The sequence below is a fragment of the Meriones unguiculatus genome, chromosome X, assembly GCF_030254825.1.
Source record: "Meriones unguiculatus strain TT.TT164.6M chromosome X, Bangor_MerUng_6.1, whole genome shotgun sequence".
Lineage (NCBI taxonomy): Eukaryota > Metazoa > Chordata > Mammalia > Rodentia > Muridae > Meriones > Meriones unguiculatus.
The window spans coordinates 81,439,501-81,456,889 of record NC_083369.1 but is presented as its reverse complement, the minus strand read 5'-3'; the positions used below and the strand labels follow the sequence as shown (position 1 = coordinate 81,456,889).

The following is a 17,389-nucleotide window of genomic DNA, read 5'->3' as shown; positions in this document are numbered from 1 at the left end:
GGAGGGAGGGCAGGATTGGGAGGAGATGAGGGAGGGGTCAGCACCTGGGATACAAATTGAACAAATTTTAATAAATGATAATAATAATAATAATTTAAAAACAAAAATAAACCAAAAAATAATAGGGGTCCTAAAACATTTTCATTCTAATAAAAGATCCCAGGTATAGAAAAGAAAAGGCACATTCCTGTCACTCTAACTCAATTCTCTTGTCTCTAAAGATTGTCTTTCATGGGAAATTTCACTTGACTGGTTTATTAGAGCCGCAGATTTTCTTGAGCAAAGAAAAATAAAACTGTCAAGAGTTGACAAACGTCAAAGACACATGGTTTGAGGAATTTGAAAATTTCATGGAACAACCAAGCTACCTTTCCTTTAGGGGCTAGAAATGGAATCTTTTGTCTAAGTGGAGGTCCACTGAAGCTCTTTGTTAATGTCATGAAAGCAGAATTTTAGATTTAAGAAACATTGGTTGGACACCTCCTTGAAGACACTGAGAAATGTGTACCTTCTAAACATGAAAGAAGTAGGCTGGGCATTATCTTAGTTGGCAGATTAATAGGTGATCTTAGAGATGCAATTCTTTGCCAAGATTTATTCCTCTTGTATAATTGGAGGAAAGAAGGTGAAACTGTGAGAAGAATTAAGCCCACATAAGAATTACATATTCATTTGCCTTCTAAATGAGGTTGAAACAATAAAGCCACTAAGTAAAAGTCTTTGGAAATTTCTCATTGCTTTCAAGGGAGGAGGGATTCTACCACCCAGTTAGCAGCTAGTGTTATTAGTAGTAGGTAAAGTTTTTTTTTTTTCCAAAAAGCGGAGTGTATTTTAAATTAACTGGTAGCCATAAATGTTCATTTTTTTCCCCAAAAGTAAGAGATATGGGATAAATTCATTTACATGGTGGGAACTTTTTGTCCCCTTACATCTTTGTAATCCATGGGAGTTTTGTTCATGCATATTTACATGATGTCTCAAGTTGGCTTTATAATCAGTCTTACAAAACCTTCTGGATCAATGCCAGAAGCATATTATTTAAATTTCATCTGTCAAAATTTCATACATATAAAAATGAAATATGCTCATATATTATTTGTCCCTCCAACTTCCCAATATTCTTTATATCTGCCTTGATACACAAGGCTCCCAATTTTGTGTATTTTGTTTTTTATATAACTTATTAAGTCTGTTTATTACATGGGTTTGAGACCATCATTAGGTATCCTACCACTGGCCACATCCTCATAAGAAGAGTGATTCTCTGTCTCTAAGTAACTATCAATTGCCAATAGCTCTTTAGTAAAGAGGGTGGTGGTGGTGGTGGAGATCATTTAAGCTAGTTATTCTCAATCTTCCTAATGCTACAAAACTTAATACAGTTTCTTATGTTGTGGTGACCCCCAAACATAAAATTATTTTGTTGCTACTTCATAACTGTAATTTTGCTACTGTCATGAATTGTAATGTAAATATTTTTGGAGTTAGAGGGTTGCCAAAGGGGTCACAATCCACAGGTTGAAAACCACCGATTTATGTAATCTATGCTGAGATTTTGGCTGCCTTGATCTTGTATGGGTCTTGTGCAGGTAACCACAGCTACTGTGAGTTCGTGAGTGTTCTAGCTTTATTATGTCTGGAAGACAACACCTTTTAGCATTTCTTTCTGTCCTCTAGCTACAACATTCTTTCTGCTTCATTTTCTACAATGTTTCCTGAGCTTTGGTTGTGGGGCTGTTGATATAAATGTACCGTTTAGGGCTGATTACTTAGTCTCTCATTATCAGCACTTTGACTAATATTTGACTAAGCATATTTTTGTTCACTATTATGATTTTGGCTGAATTGTTATTTTGCTGGTCTTACTGTTATAGAGACTTCAAGGGAAAAGGGTTTATTTGGCTTAATATTTCAGGTTATAGCCCATCACTGTAGGAATGTCATGGTGACAGGAGCTTGAGACAGCTGGCCACACCATATCTACAGTTAAGAGGAGAGAGAATCAAATGTATCTATGCTGCGTCCTCTTTTTCTGATTATTCTCATCTAGCTTTCTTTGCTCTCATACAGTTCACGGCCCATGAAATGGTGCCACCCATAATGGGCTGGGTGCTTTTACATCAATTGTCAGTCAAGACAATCCTCCACAGATATATTCATAGATCAACCTTTTCAAAATAATTCCTCAGTTGCTACTCTCTTCCCAGGCAATTTTAAATTTGTTAAATTGACATTTAAAGCATACATAGAGTCACTTATATTGAGATGCCTGGCTAGGTTTTGTGAACTAACATGGTTTAACATTTCTGATGTTTGAATTTTGGGTGATATCTGGGCCATGTATTTTAAGTGGGCAGATCTGGAATGTCTCACATGATAGCTAAATTCTAATATGAGTAGCTCAAAATACCCAAGTTTCCTGTGTCTGCTTAGTTTACATTTGTTGATGTTCCATTGACTAGAGCTAATAACATGGCAAGGCCTTGAATTAATGTGGAAAGGAACCACCCAGGAAAAATGATATCAACAGATGTGATTCATTAGCCATGCTATTACTGAAAACATTTTTCACAGGTGGTAAATCTGGTGGTAAGGACACTTAAGATCCTGAGGGAAAATTTCAAAAAATGTTTCAATATTTTAACAACAGGTATGTTGGTCTTCTTGTGGGGCTCTTGTCCCCTCCATGTCCTTCTATCTCCACACCTCCCCCCCCCCCCGTTGCTTCTTCCATAAGACTCCCTGTGCTCTGCCCAAAGTTTGGCTGTGAGTCTCAGCATCTGTTTTAATTCCCTGTTGGGTGGAGCCTTTCAGAGGACCCTCTATAGTAGGCTTCTTTCCTGTTTCATCTCTTCTACTGCTTCTGATGTCTATCCTGTTTGCCATTCTGAATGAGATTCAAGCATCCTCTCTAGGGTCCACCTTGTTGTTTAGTATCTTTAGGTCTGTAGATTTTGATATGGCTATCCTATGTTATAAGGCTAATATCCTCTTATAAGTGAGTGTATATCATCTGTGTCTTTTTGTTTCTGGGTTACCTCACTCAGGATGATCTTTTCTAGTTCCATCCATTTGCCTGCAAATTTCATGATTTTCTTGTTTTTAATAGCTGTGTAGTATTCCCTCGTGTAAATTTGTCACAGTTTCTTATCCATTCCTCCACTGAGGGACATCTAAGAAGTTTGCAGAGTCTGGCTATTACAAATAACGCTGCTATGCACATCTGAGCCCAGGGGATCCTGCAGAGACTGATGCACCAACCAAGGATCATGCATGGAGAGGACCTAGACCCTCTGCTCAGAGGTAGCTGATTGGCAACTTAGTCTCCAGGGGGTACCCTAGTAAGGGGAACAGGGGCTTCATCTGTCATGAACTCTGTTGTCTGCTCTTTGATCATTTTCCCTTGGTGATGTGGCCTTGTCAGGCCACAGAGGAAGAGGATCCAGGCAATCCTGATGAGACTTGATAAGCTGTGGGCAGATGGCAGAGGAGGAGAGCTTCCTATTTTAGTGAACTAGGGGAAGGGAGAAGAGGGAAGGAAGGTGGGGCTGGAAGGAGTTGAGGGAGGGGGCTTCAATCAGGATATATAATGAATTAATTATAAAAATATTTAAAAAAATTTTAAATGGATAAAAATTCTACAGGTATGTTATCAAAAGATAAACATAAGTATAGGTGCATAGGACTTAAATTTAAATCCTAGCTGAGAGGCTCTGCATGTTTTAGAAATGAGTAAAAACTACCTTGGACTGACACTCTAGATTGGTATTCTTATGAAAATTACAATTTGCAACATTTAAAGCAACCACATGGTGGCTCACAACAATCTATACTGGAATCTGATGCCCCCTTCTGGCATGCAGGTGTACATGCAGATAGAGCTTCATATATGTAAAGTAAATAAATTAATTAGTTAATATAAAAAAACCTAGAAATTGCTTGGGTAGGCAGAGGCAGGCAGATCTTTGTGAGATCGAGGACATCCTGATCTACAAAGCAAGTCCAGGACAGCCAAGGCTACACAGAGAAACCCTGTTTCATAAAACTAAAACAACCACCCCCCCCAACAAAACAAAACAAACATGCAAACAAAAATACTAGAAATTGTTGCTGAAAGAAATTAAAGAAGGCACAAATTAAAGGAAAAGCATCTTGTGCTCATGAAGTAGAATCTTTGATATGGTAAGATTGAGTATTACCTACTCAAAGCAACTAACAGATGCAATCAAGTTCCTGTCAATACTCCATGGTATTCTTTGGAAGAAACAGAAAAATACAACTTCCAACAATTCATCTTTCTCTTCCTCCTCCCTTTTGTTTTTGTTTTTCTCCTCTACCTTTTCTTCTTCCTTCCCTATACTTATTTCAGGCAGGACTTGAACAAGCAATTTTTATGCTTGAGGATCCTTGAATATCTGGGAGCTCAGCTTACATCTTAAACTTCCATTGAAATTTCAAGAGGCCTTGAAGAGATAATGCAGTATTTGACAGTACTGACACTGAACATAGTTGGAAGTCCTACACATTTTGACAGTAAAACTTACAGTATGCTGAAGCACACAAAACACTATAGAAGTGGCATGAACAGACTTTAGGGACAATGGAATAGAGTATGCAGCTCAGACATAAACCCTGACATATGAGGCCTAAGTTTTGAAAAAGGTCAAGGTTATTTATTAGGTAGAAAGAAAGCATTGTCAACAAGTATCGATGGGAAATCTGCATATTGACAAGCAGGCTGGTAAACTTGAACTCTATGTAACATCATAAGCAAAATTAATCCAAAGAAAACAAAGACATAAATTATAAGAACTGAAAACATTAAAAAATCTTAGAAGGAAACATAAGGAAAAGCTTTATAACTTTAGAATTGGCAATGGATTTTTAAGTATGATATTTAAAACACAGGCAATACAAAACATAAATTGGTCCTTATCAAAATTAAAAATCATTTGTGAATTAAAAAGCATTATCAAGTGTAGTAACAAGGCAATCAATATAATAGGTTAAATACTTGCAACTCATATATCTGACAGGTTTTATATCCATAATATATAAAGAACTCTTAAAACGCAACAACAAAAGTGATAAAACCTGATTAAAAATGGACAACACTTGAAGAGCTATTCCACCAAGGAAAATATATAAATGTTCAATCAACTCATAAAAAATGGTCAGCTGAAGACCATGGAGACTCCATGGAGACCTTCTCCACCATCTCTGTTCCCCCAGACCAAATCCTCAGGGTCATCTTTTTTTTTTCCCCTCAAGGTCATCTTTAGCTCTGAAACAGAACAGTAGTTGGAGCCTACTGCCTCCCCACCAAAAACACCTCCTGTGGATCCCACAGACCATCCCTGTTAGGATTTTGAAAATAAACCTGCTTCTCAGTTGCCTAGCAACTTATGATGTCATCATGTGTCACCAGACAGGTGGCCACACCAGGAAGGTGTAGTTACCTTGCCCCTTAAAGGGACAACCTAACACGTGGTCTCTCTCTTGGTCCTTCTTTTGGTCTCTCTTGCTCCTGGCCTCTTGGCCTTTTCCCCTTTCTCTATTAGGGCACCCCCTTTCTCTTCCCCCTCTCTCTTTCCCTTCTCTCTTTCTCTCCTGCCTCGTCCAGAGATGGTCTCTGCGACCACTTCCCCTTCCTGTAATAAACCAACCACGTGGAACTGGTCACATGGAGTGATTTGTGAACCCCCCATGTAACTCTCTTCTTCATGGTTCTAACAATCCCTACCTTGGCCTTCCTGTAATGAAAGTTTTGGTTTCTTTAAAAATGCTGTTACATTATGTAAACCTGTTTTTGTTTTAATCCCAAGTGTGGGATATTAGTTTGTCCAAAGCTGATAATTGCCTTCTGCAGGGGCGTGATCTTTGCCAGCTGGAGTCAGCTGAAATCTGAGGACTTTGAGTGGTATAAGTATTAGAGGAGAGAGAGAAAGAGAGAAAAAGAGAGAGAGACAGAGACAGAGACTGTGGTGGCTTGGAGGAGACAGGCAAAAACTGCTTGCTGAGATAACCTAGAATTCCTGCACAGATGTAGCCCATGGCAGTTCAGTGTCCAAGTGGGTTCCATTGTAATGGGAAAAGGGACTGCTGCTGACATGAACTGATTGGCCTGCTCATTGATCACCTCCCCCTAAGGGAGGAGCAGCCTTACCAGGCCACAGAATATGACCATGCAGCCACTCCTGATTTGATCTGGTAGACTAAGATAAGAAGGAAGTAGAGGAGGACCTTCCTTACCAGTGGACATAGGGAGGGGCATGCGTGAAGAAGGGAGAGGGAGGGTGGGACTTGGAGGAGAGGAGGGAGGTGCTTATGGGGGGATACAAAGTGAATAAAGTGTAATTAATAAAATAAAATTAGAAAAAAATTAGTGCATATACCTTCCCTTCTCCCAGGCTCCAATACCAGCAAGAATTCACATTTGAACACAGCAGCCAAGAAGGTGAGTAAAACAGGGAACACACAGCCAACACACCCTCTGAAAATCCAGAGAGGAAACAGAAACTAAGGAATAGAACAGCCACCTAGCAAAGACAAACACAGAAATCAGCACCTAGATGTATCATCAATCATCCCCAAAATAGATGCCTGGATATCAACGTAAAATCACAGTAACAGCCAGGGTAATACATCTCCAAGAGAGCCCAGCTATCCTACCACAGCAGGACCTGAATATTCCAACATAGCTGAAGCAAAAGAAAAAAAAAAAAACCTTAAAACCAACTATATGAAAGTGATAAATGTTCCCAAAGAGACACACACAGCCACACACGCGTGCACACACTTGGACAAAATGAATTAATCCCTTAAAGAAAGTCCCCCCCCCCACAAAAAAAAACACTTGAAAGAAGCCAATAAAATCATTCCAGACCTGAAAACTGGAATAGAAGCAATAAAGAAAACACAAACTGAAGGACTTCTGAAAATGAAAAATCAAGGAATGCCAGCAGGAAGTATAAAGGCTAGTTTCATCAACAGAATACAAGAGATGGAAGACAGAATCTCAGAAATGAAACACCAGTCAAAGAAAATGTTAAATCTAAAAGAAATTCTGACTTAAAACATCCAAAAAATATGGGACACTATGAAAAAAAAAAAAAACAATCCTAAGAATAATAGGAATAGAGGATGGAGAAGAATCCCAGCTCAAAGGCCCAGAAAATATTTTCCAACAAAATCATAGAAAAAAAAATTTCTAACCTAAAGAATGAGATGCCAATAAAGGTACAAGAAGCTTACAAAACACAAAATAGATTGGACCAGAAAAGAAAGTCCTCATGTCATATAATAATCAAAACATTAACATACAGGACAAGAATATAATATTAAAAGCTGCATGGGAAAGAACCAAGTAACACATAAAAGCAGAACTATTAGAATTGCACCTGACTTCTCTATATGCCAGAAGAGCCTGGGGCTGAAGACTCTAAGAGACCATAGATGCCAGCCCATATTATAATACTTAGCAAAATTTTCAATCACCATAGATGGAGAAAATAAGATATTTCATGTTAAAAATTAAATTTAAACATTATCTACAAATTCAGCCCTACAGAAGGTGGTAGAAGGAAAACTTCAACCCAAGGAGGTTTACTACACACATGAAAAAATAAATCAAGACAGAAATAAAGAAATAGACTTTCTAGAATTAAATGAAAACGAATGCACAACATACCCAAACTTATTCCCATGAATGCAGTACTAAAAGAAAAGTTTATAATAGTAAATGCCTACATAACAAATTGAAGAGATTTTTTACCAGAAAAATTACAGTATACCTGAAAGCTTTTGAACAAAAAGAATTAAGCAACGCAAGAAGAGTAGATGGCAGGAAATATCAAACTGAGGGCTGAAATCAATAAAACAGAAACAAAGAGAACAATACAAAGAATTAATGAAACAGAGTTGGCTCTTTGAGAAAATCAACAAGATAGACAAAACTTTATGCAAAAACTCCTAAAAGATGGAAAGAATATCGAAACTAATAAAATCAGAAACAAAAAGGGAGACATAACAACAGACACTGAGGATTTCCAGAGAATCATGAGGACATGCTTAAAAAGACCAAACCAAACAAAACTGTGCTCCACCAAATTGGAAAATCTAAAGGAAATGTACAATTTTCTTGATAGATAGCACTTACCAAAGTTAAATCAAGATCAGATACACAACTTAAACGGACCGATAAGCCTTAGTGTGTAGAACTGGTGGGCTATGCCTCCAGGGGAATTACTACGGGACTAACGAGATGGAGCATGTTCAAACCTTGAAAATGAGAATGGAAGGTGTGGGACAAAGCTCGCTCCTTTTTCTGTGACTGCCTCAGGAGCATGTGACACAACCTCCAGGTAGTACAGGTTGTCAATCACATGAGCTTGTCTCTTGTTATCTTTCCCCATGTAAACAGAACATTGCCAACATTCTAAGTCCCATCCAACGAGAGGCATTCATGTTCCTTCCTGCCCAAGGTTTTTAAGTCCCAGTTTCACATGAAATAAACATCAAACACCTTCTGCTTCCCCGAAGGACATCTGAGAATGGCTTTTAATTCTGAGCTGTAGCACTGGGGAAAGATGGGACTTCTTTCCCCTGAAAGGGTAAAGAATTCATCACTGGACCGCAGAGTCAACTACAGTGCAGAACCACTGTGCTGCTTCAAGGTTCTGCTGTTCATCTCTGCCTGCTGCAGTGCTGATATGTGTGCAGGGGTGGTGGTGGGGAGCTGCAGGCTGTTCTCAAAACAGCCCCTGGCTCCCCTAGGTCTGGCCAGGCCCTAGCTGCCAACTGACTGGGTCTCAGAGCCCTGATCTCTTCACTGCTACTTGGCCTGGTGCCAGCAGCACAACTAAAAGACCAGTAACACTTACTGAGAGAAAAATATCTTTTTCCCGAATCCCAGGCAGAATGGGAGATCTTGTAACACAGACTGTTCTGCATCACTCAGCACCCCAAGCTTCATGTCCAAAGGCCAGATCTTCCAGCAGAAAAGCACACACTGTCAGTTCAGTGCCTCAACGGTATCCTATGACCCTTCTGTAAGACAAGGAACTATACTTGAGAAATAGAAGCCAAATTAAAAGTCTCCCAAACAAACAGACAGACAAACAAAAAAGACCAGGGCCAGACGCTTTAGTGTAAAATTCTACCAGAATTTCAAAGAAGAGTTAAACCCATTACTCCTCAAATTCCTCCCCAAAAGACAGTCAGAAGACACATTGCCCAATTCTTTTTTTTTCAATTTTTTATCATTATCATTTATTACAATTTATTCAATTTGTATCTTGGCTGTATCCCCCTCCCATATCAACTCCCAATCTCTCCTTCCTTCTCTCTTTTCCTCCTATGTTCTTCTCCTAATCCACTGGTAGGTGAGGTCTTCTTTCCTTCCTCTTTGACCCTAGCCTATCAGGTCTCATCAGGACTGGTTGCATTGTCTTCCTTCTTCTGTGGCCTGGCAAGGCTGCACCTCCCAGGGGAAGGTGATCAGAGAGCCTGCCACTGAGTTCATGCCAGAGATAGTCCCTGCTCCTTTATTAAGGAACCACTTGGAGACTGAGTCTATGGGCTACATCTGAGCCAGGGTTTTATGTCCTCTCTATGCATTGTCTTTGGTTGGGGTATCAGTCTCTGCAGGGCGTCCAGTTGCCAATTCTTTTTATGAGGCCACAGTTACCCTGAAACGTAAACCACATAAAGACTCAAGAAAGAAACCAAATTACAGACCAATTTTCTTTATAAACACAGATGTTAAATATACTTGCACAATAAATCCAATAATTCATCAAAAAGACAATCCACCATAATCAAGTAAGCTTCATTGCAGAGATGCAGGGATGGTTCAGTATATGAATATTAGTAAATGTAAGCCACCGTATAAGCAAACCGAAAGAAAAAAAAAACATGATTATCACATTAGACATCAAAAAAGCCTTTGACAAAATATAACACCCCTTCATGATAAAAGTCCTGGAAAGATTAGTGATACAAGGGACATACCCAAATATAAAAAATGCAGTTTACAGCAAGCCTATAACCAACATCAAATTAAATGGAGAGACTCAAAGCAATTCTACTAAAATCAGGGACAAGACAAGGTTGTTCACTCTCTCCTTATCTACTCAAGATAGTACATGAAATTTTAGCTAGAGTAATAAGACAACAGAAGATCAAGGGGATACAAATTGGAAAGGAAGAACTCAAACTGTCATTATTTGTAGATGATATTATGGTATACATAAGTGACCCTAAAAATTCCACCAGGGAACTCCTACAGCTGATAAACACTTTCAGCAAAGTGGCTGGATACAAGATTAACTAATAAAAAACTTTAGTCCTCCTATATACAAGTGACAAACAGGCTGAGAAAGAAATCAGTGAAATAACACCCTTCACAATAGCCTCTAATAATATAAAATATTTTGGAGTAATCTAACTAAACAAGTGAAAGACCTATATGATAAAAATGTCAAGTATTTGAACAAAGAAATTGAAAAAGATATCAGAAGATGGGAAGAGCTCCCATGCTCATGGATCAGTAGAATTAACATAGTAAAAATGGCCATCCTACCAAAAGCAATCTATGGAGTCAATGTAATACTTACCAAAATTCTAACACAGATTTTTACAGACCTTGAAGGGACAATTCTCAACTTCATATGGAAAAACAAAAAACACAGGAGAGCTAAGGTAATATTCAATGAGAAAAGAATTGCTGAAAAGTATCACTATCTCTGATTTCAACTTGTACTACAGAACTATAGGAATAAAAATTACATGTACTGGCATAAAATAGACAAATTGATCACTGGAATCAAAGACCCAGAAATAAATCCACATAGCTAAGGACACCTGATTTTTGAAAGCCAGAAATACACACTGGAAAAATAATAGCATCTTCAACAAATGGTGCTGGTCAAACTAGATGCCCACAAGTAAAAGAATGCAAACAGAACAATACTTACTTACCACACTGCATAAATCTCAAGTTCATGTGGATCAAACCAGACACACTGAACCTGCTAGAAAAGAAAGTGGGGAATAACCTTTAACACATTGGCACAAGAGACAACTTTATGAACAAAATACCAATAGTACAGCAAGTAAGATCAATAATTAATTAATGAGCACACTCACTGGGAGGGAGAATCCAAGATGGTGGCGTCAGGAGGACACTGTGTATGAGGAGCGGGACAGCAGTGTCAGTACAGCGACCAAGAGACTGAACTCTGGGCCCTAAAACACCAACGATCGTGTTTCCCAGGTGAGAGGAAACCACACAGTGTGGGAATCAATTGGGTCCATTCTCAGATCACCCAGCTAAAACCCAGAAGAGATCCCGGGTCCCACAGGCACTCGGTAGCCAGACCAGAGCGTGTCCTGATCACCTTCCCAGGCTGAACTGTTGGCACCAAAATACTAGAGACTGGGAGTCCCAGTCGTGAGAAAACCCCAAAGGGAAGGAAGCAAATGGGACTGACCTCAGGTCAACCAGTCTATCCCTGGAAAAGGTCCCGCAGAATGGCAGGCACACAGCCACCAGCCCAGAGTCCTGCTGTGCACTTGACGCTCCATCACAGACAGAATTGCCTGTTGGAAGGAAACCCCACAATGAAGGAAATAGCAGGGCCGAGCTTAGAGCACTCAGCCTAACCCCCACCACACACATAAAAGTTCTTGGGATAAGTTCCCAGGTTCCTGCTCAGTCACCAGCTTGGAGCCACCACCCGCCAGCTCCTGCGCACTTTACATGCCACCCGAAACACCACAGACTGGAAACCCCATGGTGGGGGAAACATCTGATCCTACCTCAGGACACCTAGCTCCGGAAAAGATTCTGGGTACCCACAGACTACAGGCTCTAGCTTCCTGCTGCATGCATGAGAGCTGTGCTCACCTTGCCCCTGCCACTGATTACCACTTGGGTACTGGGGCACAGAGCTCCAACCTCAGACCTATAGAAGCTTGGGATCCCTGAGATCAGCCCCCAGATACTGCTCCAAGGGGCAATCAGTTATCGTTAACTAAAATGACCAAACGACGGGAAGCCCAGTGTACAGCAACAACTCACTAAATTTACAGCAAGAAACCCAGAAGCAGGACAGTTGTCTCCAGGACTTCTCTGGGTGAGAGGAGAGCCCCCTTGACTAAGAAAGACCACAGGTACTGCTCAGGTCTATACACCTGAGGTGAGCTGTGGCAATACCTAAAAAACACTGGCCATTCAGTGACCATATCCAAAAATCTGAGGAGGCCTCCGGAAAAATCATCTTCTTGCCAAGGGTATCTCCCCACAACAGGATTCCAAGAAGAACCAGAAACTAACACCCAACACCTAAAATAGCCCAATGGGTAGAGGCCAGCTTAAAAGTTCAACCAACAAAAGACAGAGCAATAAGGCATCTCCAGAACCCAGTTAGGCAGGGGCAAGCAGCCCTGGACACCCCACCATAAATGAAATTCAAGAAGATGACCTTACATCTACACTTATGAAGTGGATAATAGAGGAAACAAATAAAATACATAAAGAACAAGAGAAAGATAAAGTCAAACAGATTATGGACATCCATAAAGAAATGGAGGAAAATAAAGACAAACAGATTACGGTCATCCATAAAGAAATACAGGAAAATGCAGTTTGTGGCCTTTAGAGAGGAAACACTTAAATCACTGAAAAAAAAATAAAAGAAACAGAGGGTTGTTCAAACAAACAGCTGAAGGAATTGAAGGAAAAACAGGAAAATTCAGTCAGACAGTTGAATGAAATCAACAAAATGGCTCAAGATCTGAAGATAGAATTAGAAAAATTAAAGAAAACACAAATGGAGGAAATCATGGAGAGGAAGAACTTAGGGAAGAAAGCAGGAACTACAGAAGTAAGCATAACCAATAGACTACAAGATATGGCAAAAAGAATCTCAGTTGTGAAGATACAATGGAAGAAATTGATGTATCCATCAAAGAAAATGTTAAATCTAAAAAATTCCTGACACAGACTGTCCAAGAAATCCAAGACAACATGAAAAGACAAAACCTAAGAATAATAGTAATAGAGAAAAAAGAAAATTCCTGTCTCCATGGCCCAGCAAATATTTTCAACAAAATCATAAAAGAAAATTTCTCCAATTTAAGGAGAGGCCTATAAGCATACAAGAGGCCTACAGAAAACTTAATAGATTAAACCAGAAAAGGATATCCTCTGGCCCCATAATAATCAAAATAGTAAGTATACAGAATAATAACCGCAACAAGAATAAAAATACTAAAAGCTACAAGGGAAAAAGGCCAAGGAACATATAGTGGCAAACCCATCAGAATCACACCTGACTTCTCAACAGAGACTATGAAAGTCAGAAGGGCCTAGACAGATATCATGCAGACCCTAAGAGAACACAGATGTCAGCCCAGTCTACTATACCCAGCAAAACTCTGAGTCCTCATAGATGAAGAAAACAAGATATTCAATGACAAAAACAAATTTAAACAATACATACCCACAAATCCAGCATTACAGAAGATACTAGAAGGAAAAAATAAAACCCAAGAAAACTAATTACTTTCAAGAAAACACAGGAAATAAATAATCTCACTACAGCAAAACAAAAAGTAGCCAAGCACACAAACCCATTACCACAGCCAACATCAACATCAAAGGATCTAACAGCCACTGGTCAGTAATCTCTCTCAACATCAATAAAAAGACACAGACTAATGGAATGGATGTATAAACAAGACCCAACAATCTCTTGCATGCAAGAAACACACTTCAGTCACAAAGTTAGATATTACCTTAGAGTAAAAGTCTGGAAGATGGTTTTTCAAGCAGATGGACCCAAGAAGCAAGCAGGAATAGCCATTCTAATATATAATAAAATAGACTTTCAACCAAAATTAATAAAAAGAGATGGGGAAGGACACTTTATACTCATTAAGGGACAATTCCACCAGGAAGACATCACAGTCTATGCCCCAAATACAAGGGCACCCACATTTGTAAAAGAAATATTAATAAATCTTAAACCACACATAGATCCACACACATTAGTTGTGGGAGACTTCAACACCCCACTCTCAACAAAGGACATGTCAACAAAACAGAAATTAAACAAACAATATCTCTAACACAGGACCTAATCATATGGACCTAACAGACATCTACAGAAGGAGTAGATGCCTGGAAATAATCAAACTCAGGGCTGAAATCAATAAATTAAAAACAAATAAAATAATTCAAAGAATCAATGAAACAAAGAGCTGGTTCTTTGAGAAAATCAAGATAGACAAACCCTTAGCCAAGCTAACTAAAAGGCAGAGAGACAGCATTCAAATCAACAAAATCAGAAATGAAAAAGGGGACATAACTACAGACACTGAGGAAATCCAAACAAACATTAGAACATACTTCAAAAACCTATACGCCACAAAATTGGAAAATAAAAATGAAATGGGCAATTTTCTTGATCGATTCAATTTACCAAAGCTGAATCCAGACCAGGTAAATCAATTAAATATTTCTATATCCCCCAAGGAAATAGAAGCAGTCATCGATAGTCTCCCATGCAAAAAAAGGCCAGATGGCTTCAGTGCAGAATTCTACCAGACCTTTAAACAAGAGCAAACACCAATATTCTTCAAACTATCCCACAATATAGAAACAGAAGGAACACTACCAAACTCATTCTATGAAGCCACAGTCACCTTGATAATTAAACCTCACAAAGACCCAACAAAGAAAGAGAATTTCAGGCCAATCTCCCTTATGAACACTGATGCAAAAATACTCAACAAAATACTTGCATACTGAATACAAGAAGACATCAAAGATATCATCCACTATGACCAAAGAGGCTTCATCCCAGGTATGCAGGGGTGGTTCAATATATGGAAATTCATCAATGTGATCCACCATATAAACAAACTGAAGGAGAAAAACCACATGATCATCTCCTTAGATGCTAAAAAAGCATTTGACAAAATCCAACATCCATTTATGTTTAAAGTCTTGGAGAGATCAGGGATATAAGGCACATATGTAAACATAGTAATGGCAATTACAGCAAGCCTATAGCCAACATCAAACTAAATGGAGAGAAATTTAAATCAGTCCCACTGAAATCAGGGACAAAGCAAGGCTACTCATTCTCTCCATATCTCTTCAACATAGTTCTTGAAGTTCTTGCTAGAGCAGTAAGACAACTAAAGGAGATCAAAGGGATACAAATTGGAAAGGAAGAAGTCAACGTGTTACTATTTGCAGATGATATGATAGTATATCTGAGTGACCCCAAAAATACTATCGGGGAACTCTTACAGCTGATTAACAGCTTTAGCAAAGTGGCTGGATACAAAATTAACTGGAAAAAAAAATCAGTAGTCCTCCTGTATACAAAAGACAAAAGGGCTGAAAAAGAAATTAGGGAAAAAACAACCTTCACAATAGCCACAAGGGATATAAAGTACCTTGGCGTGACCCTAACCAAGTAAGTCAAAGACTTGTATGAAAACAATTCCAGTCTCTGAAGAAAGAATTAGAAGAAGAAGATATCCGAAGATGGAAAGATCTCCCATGTTCATAGCTTGGCAGGATTAATATAGTAAAAATGGTCCTCTTACCAAAAGTAATCTACAGATTGAATGCAATTCCCATCAAATTACCAACACAATTCTTTACAGACCTGGAAAGAAAAATTCTCAGCTTCATATGGAGTAACAAGAACCCAAGAACTGCTAAAACAATTCTCTACAATAAAAGATCTTCTGGAGGTATCTCCATCCCTGATCTCAAGCTGTACTATAGAGCAACAGTTATAAAAACTGAATGGTACTGGCATAGAAACAGAATGGTGGATCAATAGAACCGAACAGAAGACCCAGAAATAAACCCACACACTTATGGACACCTAGTTTTTGACAAAAATGCCAAAACCATTCAATGGAAAAAAGACAGCATCTTCAAAAAATGGTGCTGGTCTAACTGGATATATACATGTACAAAAATGCAAATAGATCCATACTTTCACCTTGCACAAAACTAAAGTTCAAGTGAATCAAAGACTTCATTATAATACCAGACACACTAACCCTGTTAGAAGAAAAAGTGGGGAGAAGCCTTGAACTCATTGGCACAGGAGAGAACTTCCTGAACAGAACATCAACAGCACAGGTTTTAAGAGCAACAATCAGGAGGCAGAGATTTCTAGGACTGTTGGCCAGATGGGCTTCCTTTTTTTTCTGACATCTTAGTGAGGCTGCAGTGCTTGTCGCCACTCTCTGAGCTTTGCCATACCTCCCAAGGACAACAAGAAGAAGCATTCCAGGAAGTCTGCCAAAGACAAAGAGCCAGTAAATAAGTCTGGTGGCAAGACCAAAAAGAAGAAGTGGTCCAAGGGTAAATTTTGGGACAAGCTTAACAACCTGGTCTTGTTTGACAAAGCCCCATTCGACAAATTATGTAAGGAAGTTCCCAACTATAAGCTTATTACTCCAGCTGTGGTCTCTGAAAGATTGAAGATTCATGGTTCCTTGACCAGGGCAGCACTTCAGGAGCTACTTAGTAAAGGACTTATCAAACTGGTTTCAAAGCACAGAGCCCAAGTAATTTACACCAGAAAAGCAAATGGTGGAGATGCTCCAGCTGCTCGTGAAGATGCAAGAGCAGTTCAATCAGCTGTGCATTTTGAATAATAAAACTTTATTAAATAAAAAATAATAAAAATATAAAAAAAGCAACAATCAATAAATGGGACATCATGAAGCTGAAAGACTTCTGTAAAGCAAAGGACACTGTCGTCAGAACAAAGACTTCCTACAAATTGGGAAAGGATCTTCACCAACCCTATATTTGACAGAGGGCTAATATCCAGAGTATATAAAGAACTCAAGAAGTTTAACAGTAACAAATCAGTTAATCCAATTAAAAAATGGGGTATACCAGGGTACAGGAAACGACTGGGACCGGCCTTAGGTCACCCAGGCATCCCCTGGAAAAGACTCGGGTTCCACGGGCACCCCAGGAGCCAGCCTGGAGCCAGAGCCGGGGACCCAGGTTCCGGCACAGAGCCCCGCCTGCCTGTGCGCCTGACTCGCCGCCTGAGATAGAACTGTGGGCACCAGGGCACCAGCGAATGAGTTTCACTGTCCGGTGCAAACACACAGGGAGGGAAACGGCTGGTCTGATCTCAGAGCACTCAGTCGACACCCCCAGCCTGAAAAGGCCCCCGGAAAATTACCCAGCTTAGGGAGGAACCCAGGCTCCCAAAGGCTGCAAAGGCAGGCACAGACAGTTTCTGCGCACCAGACAGCTGGCAGAGATTGAGCCGCCAGCACTCAGCTGTGCTCCAGGCACAGGCAGTTTCTGAGGCCAGCCAGCTGGTGGACA

General features: G+C 39.6%; 1 protein-coding gene across 1 annotated transcript in view; it reads left to right on the top strand.

Annotated features, from left to right (window-relative positions):
• The window catches only part of LOC110544812 (small ribosomal subunit protein eS25-like), a 40,910-nt gene extending 24,215 nt beyond the window's left edge, over positions 1-16,695 (top strand). Inside the window, exon 2 of the mRNA XM_060374661.1 lies at positions 16,259-16,695. Coding sequence (XP_060230644.1) covers positions 16,259-16,695 — 437 coding nt within the window. The remainder of the gene's footprint in view (positions 1-16,258) is intronic.
• The last annotated feature ends 694 nt before the right edge of the window (positions 16,696-17,389 follow it).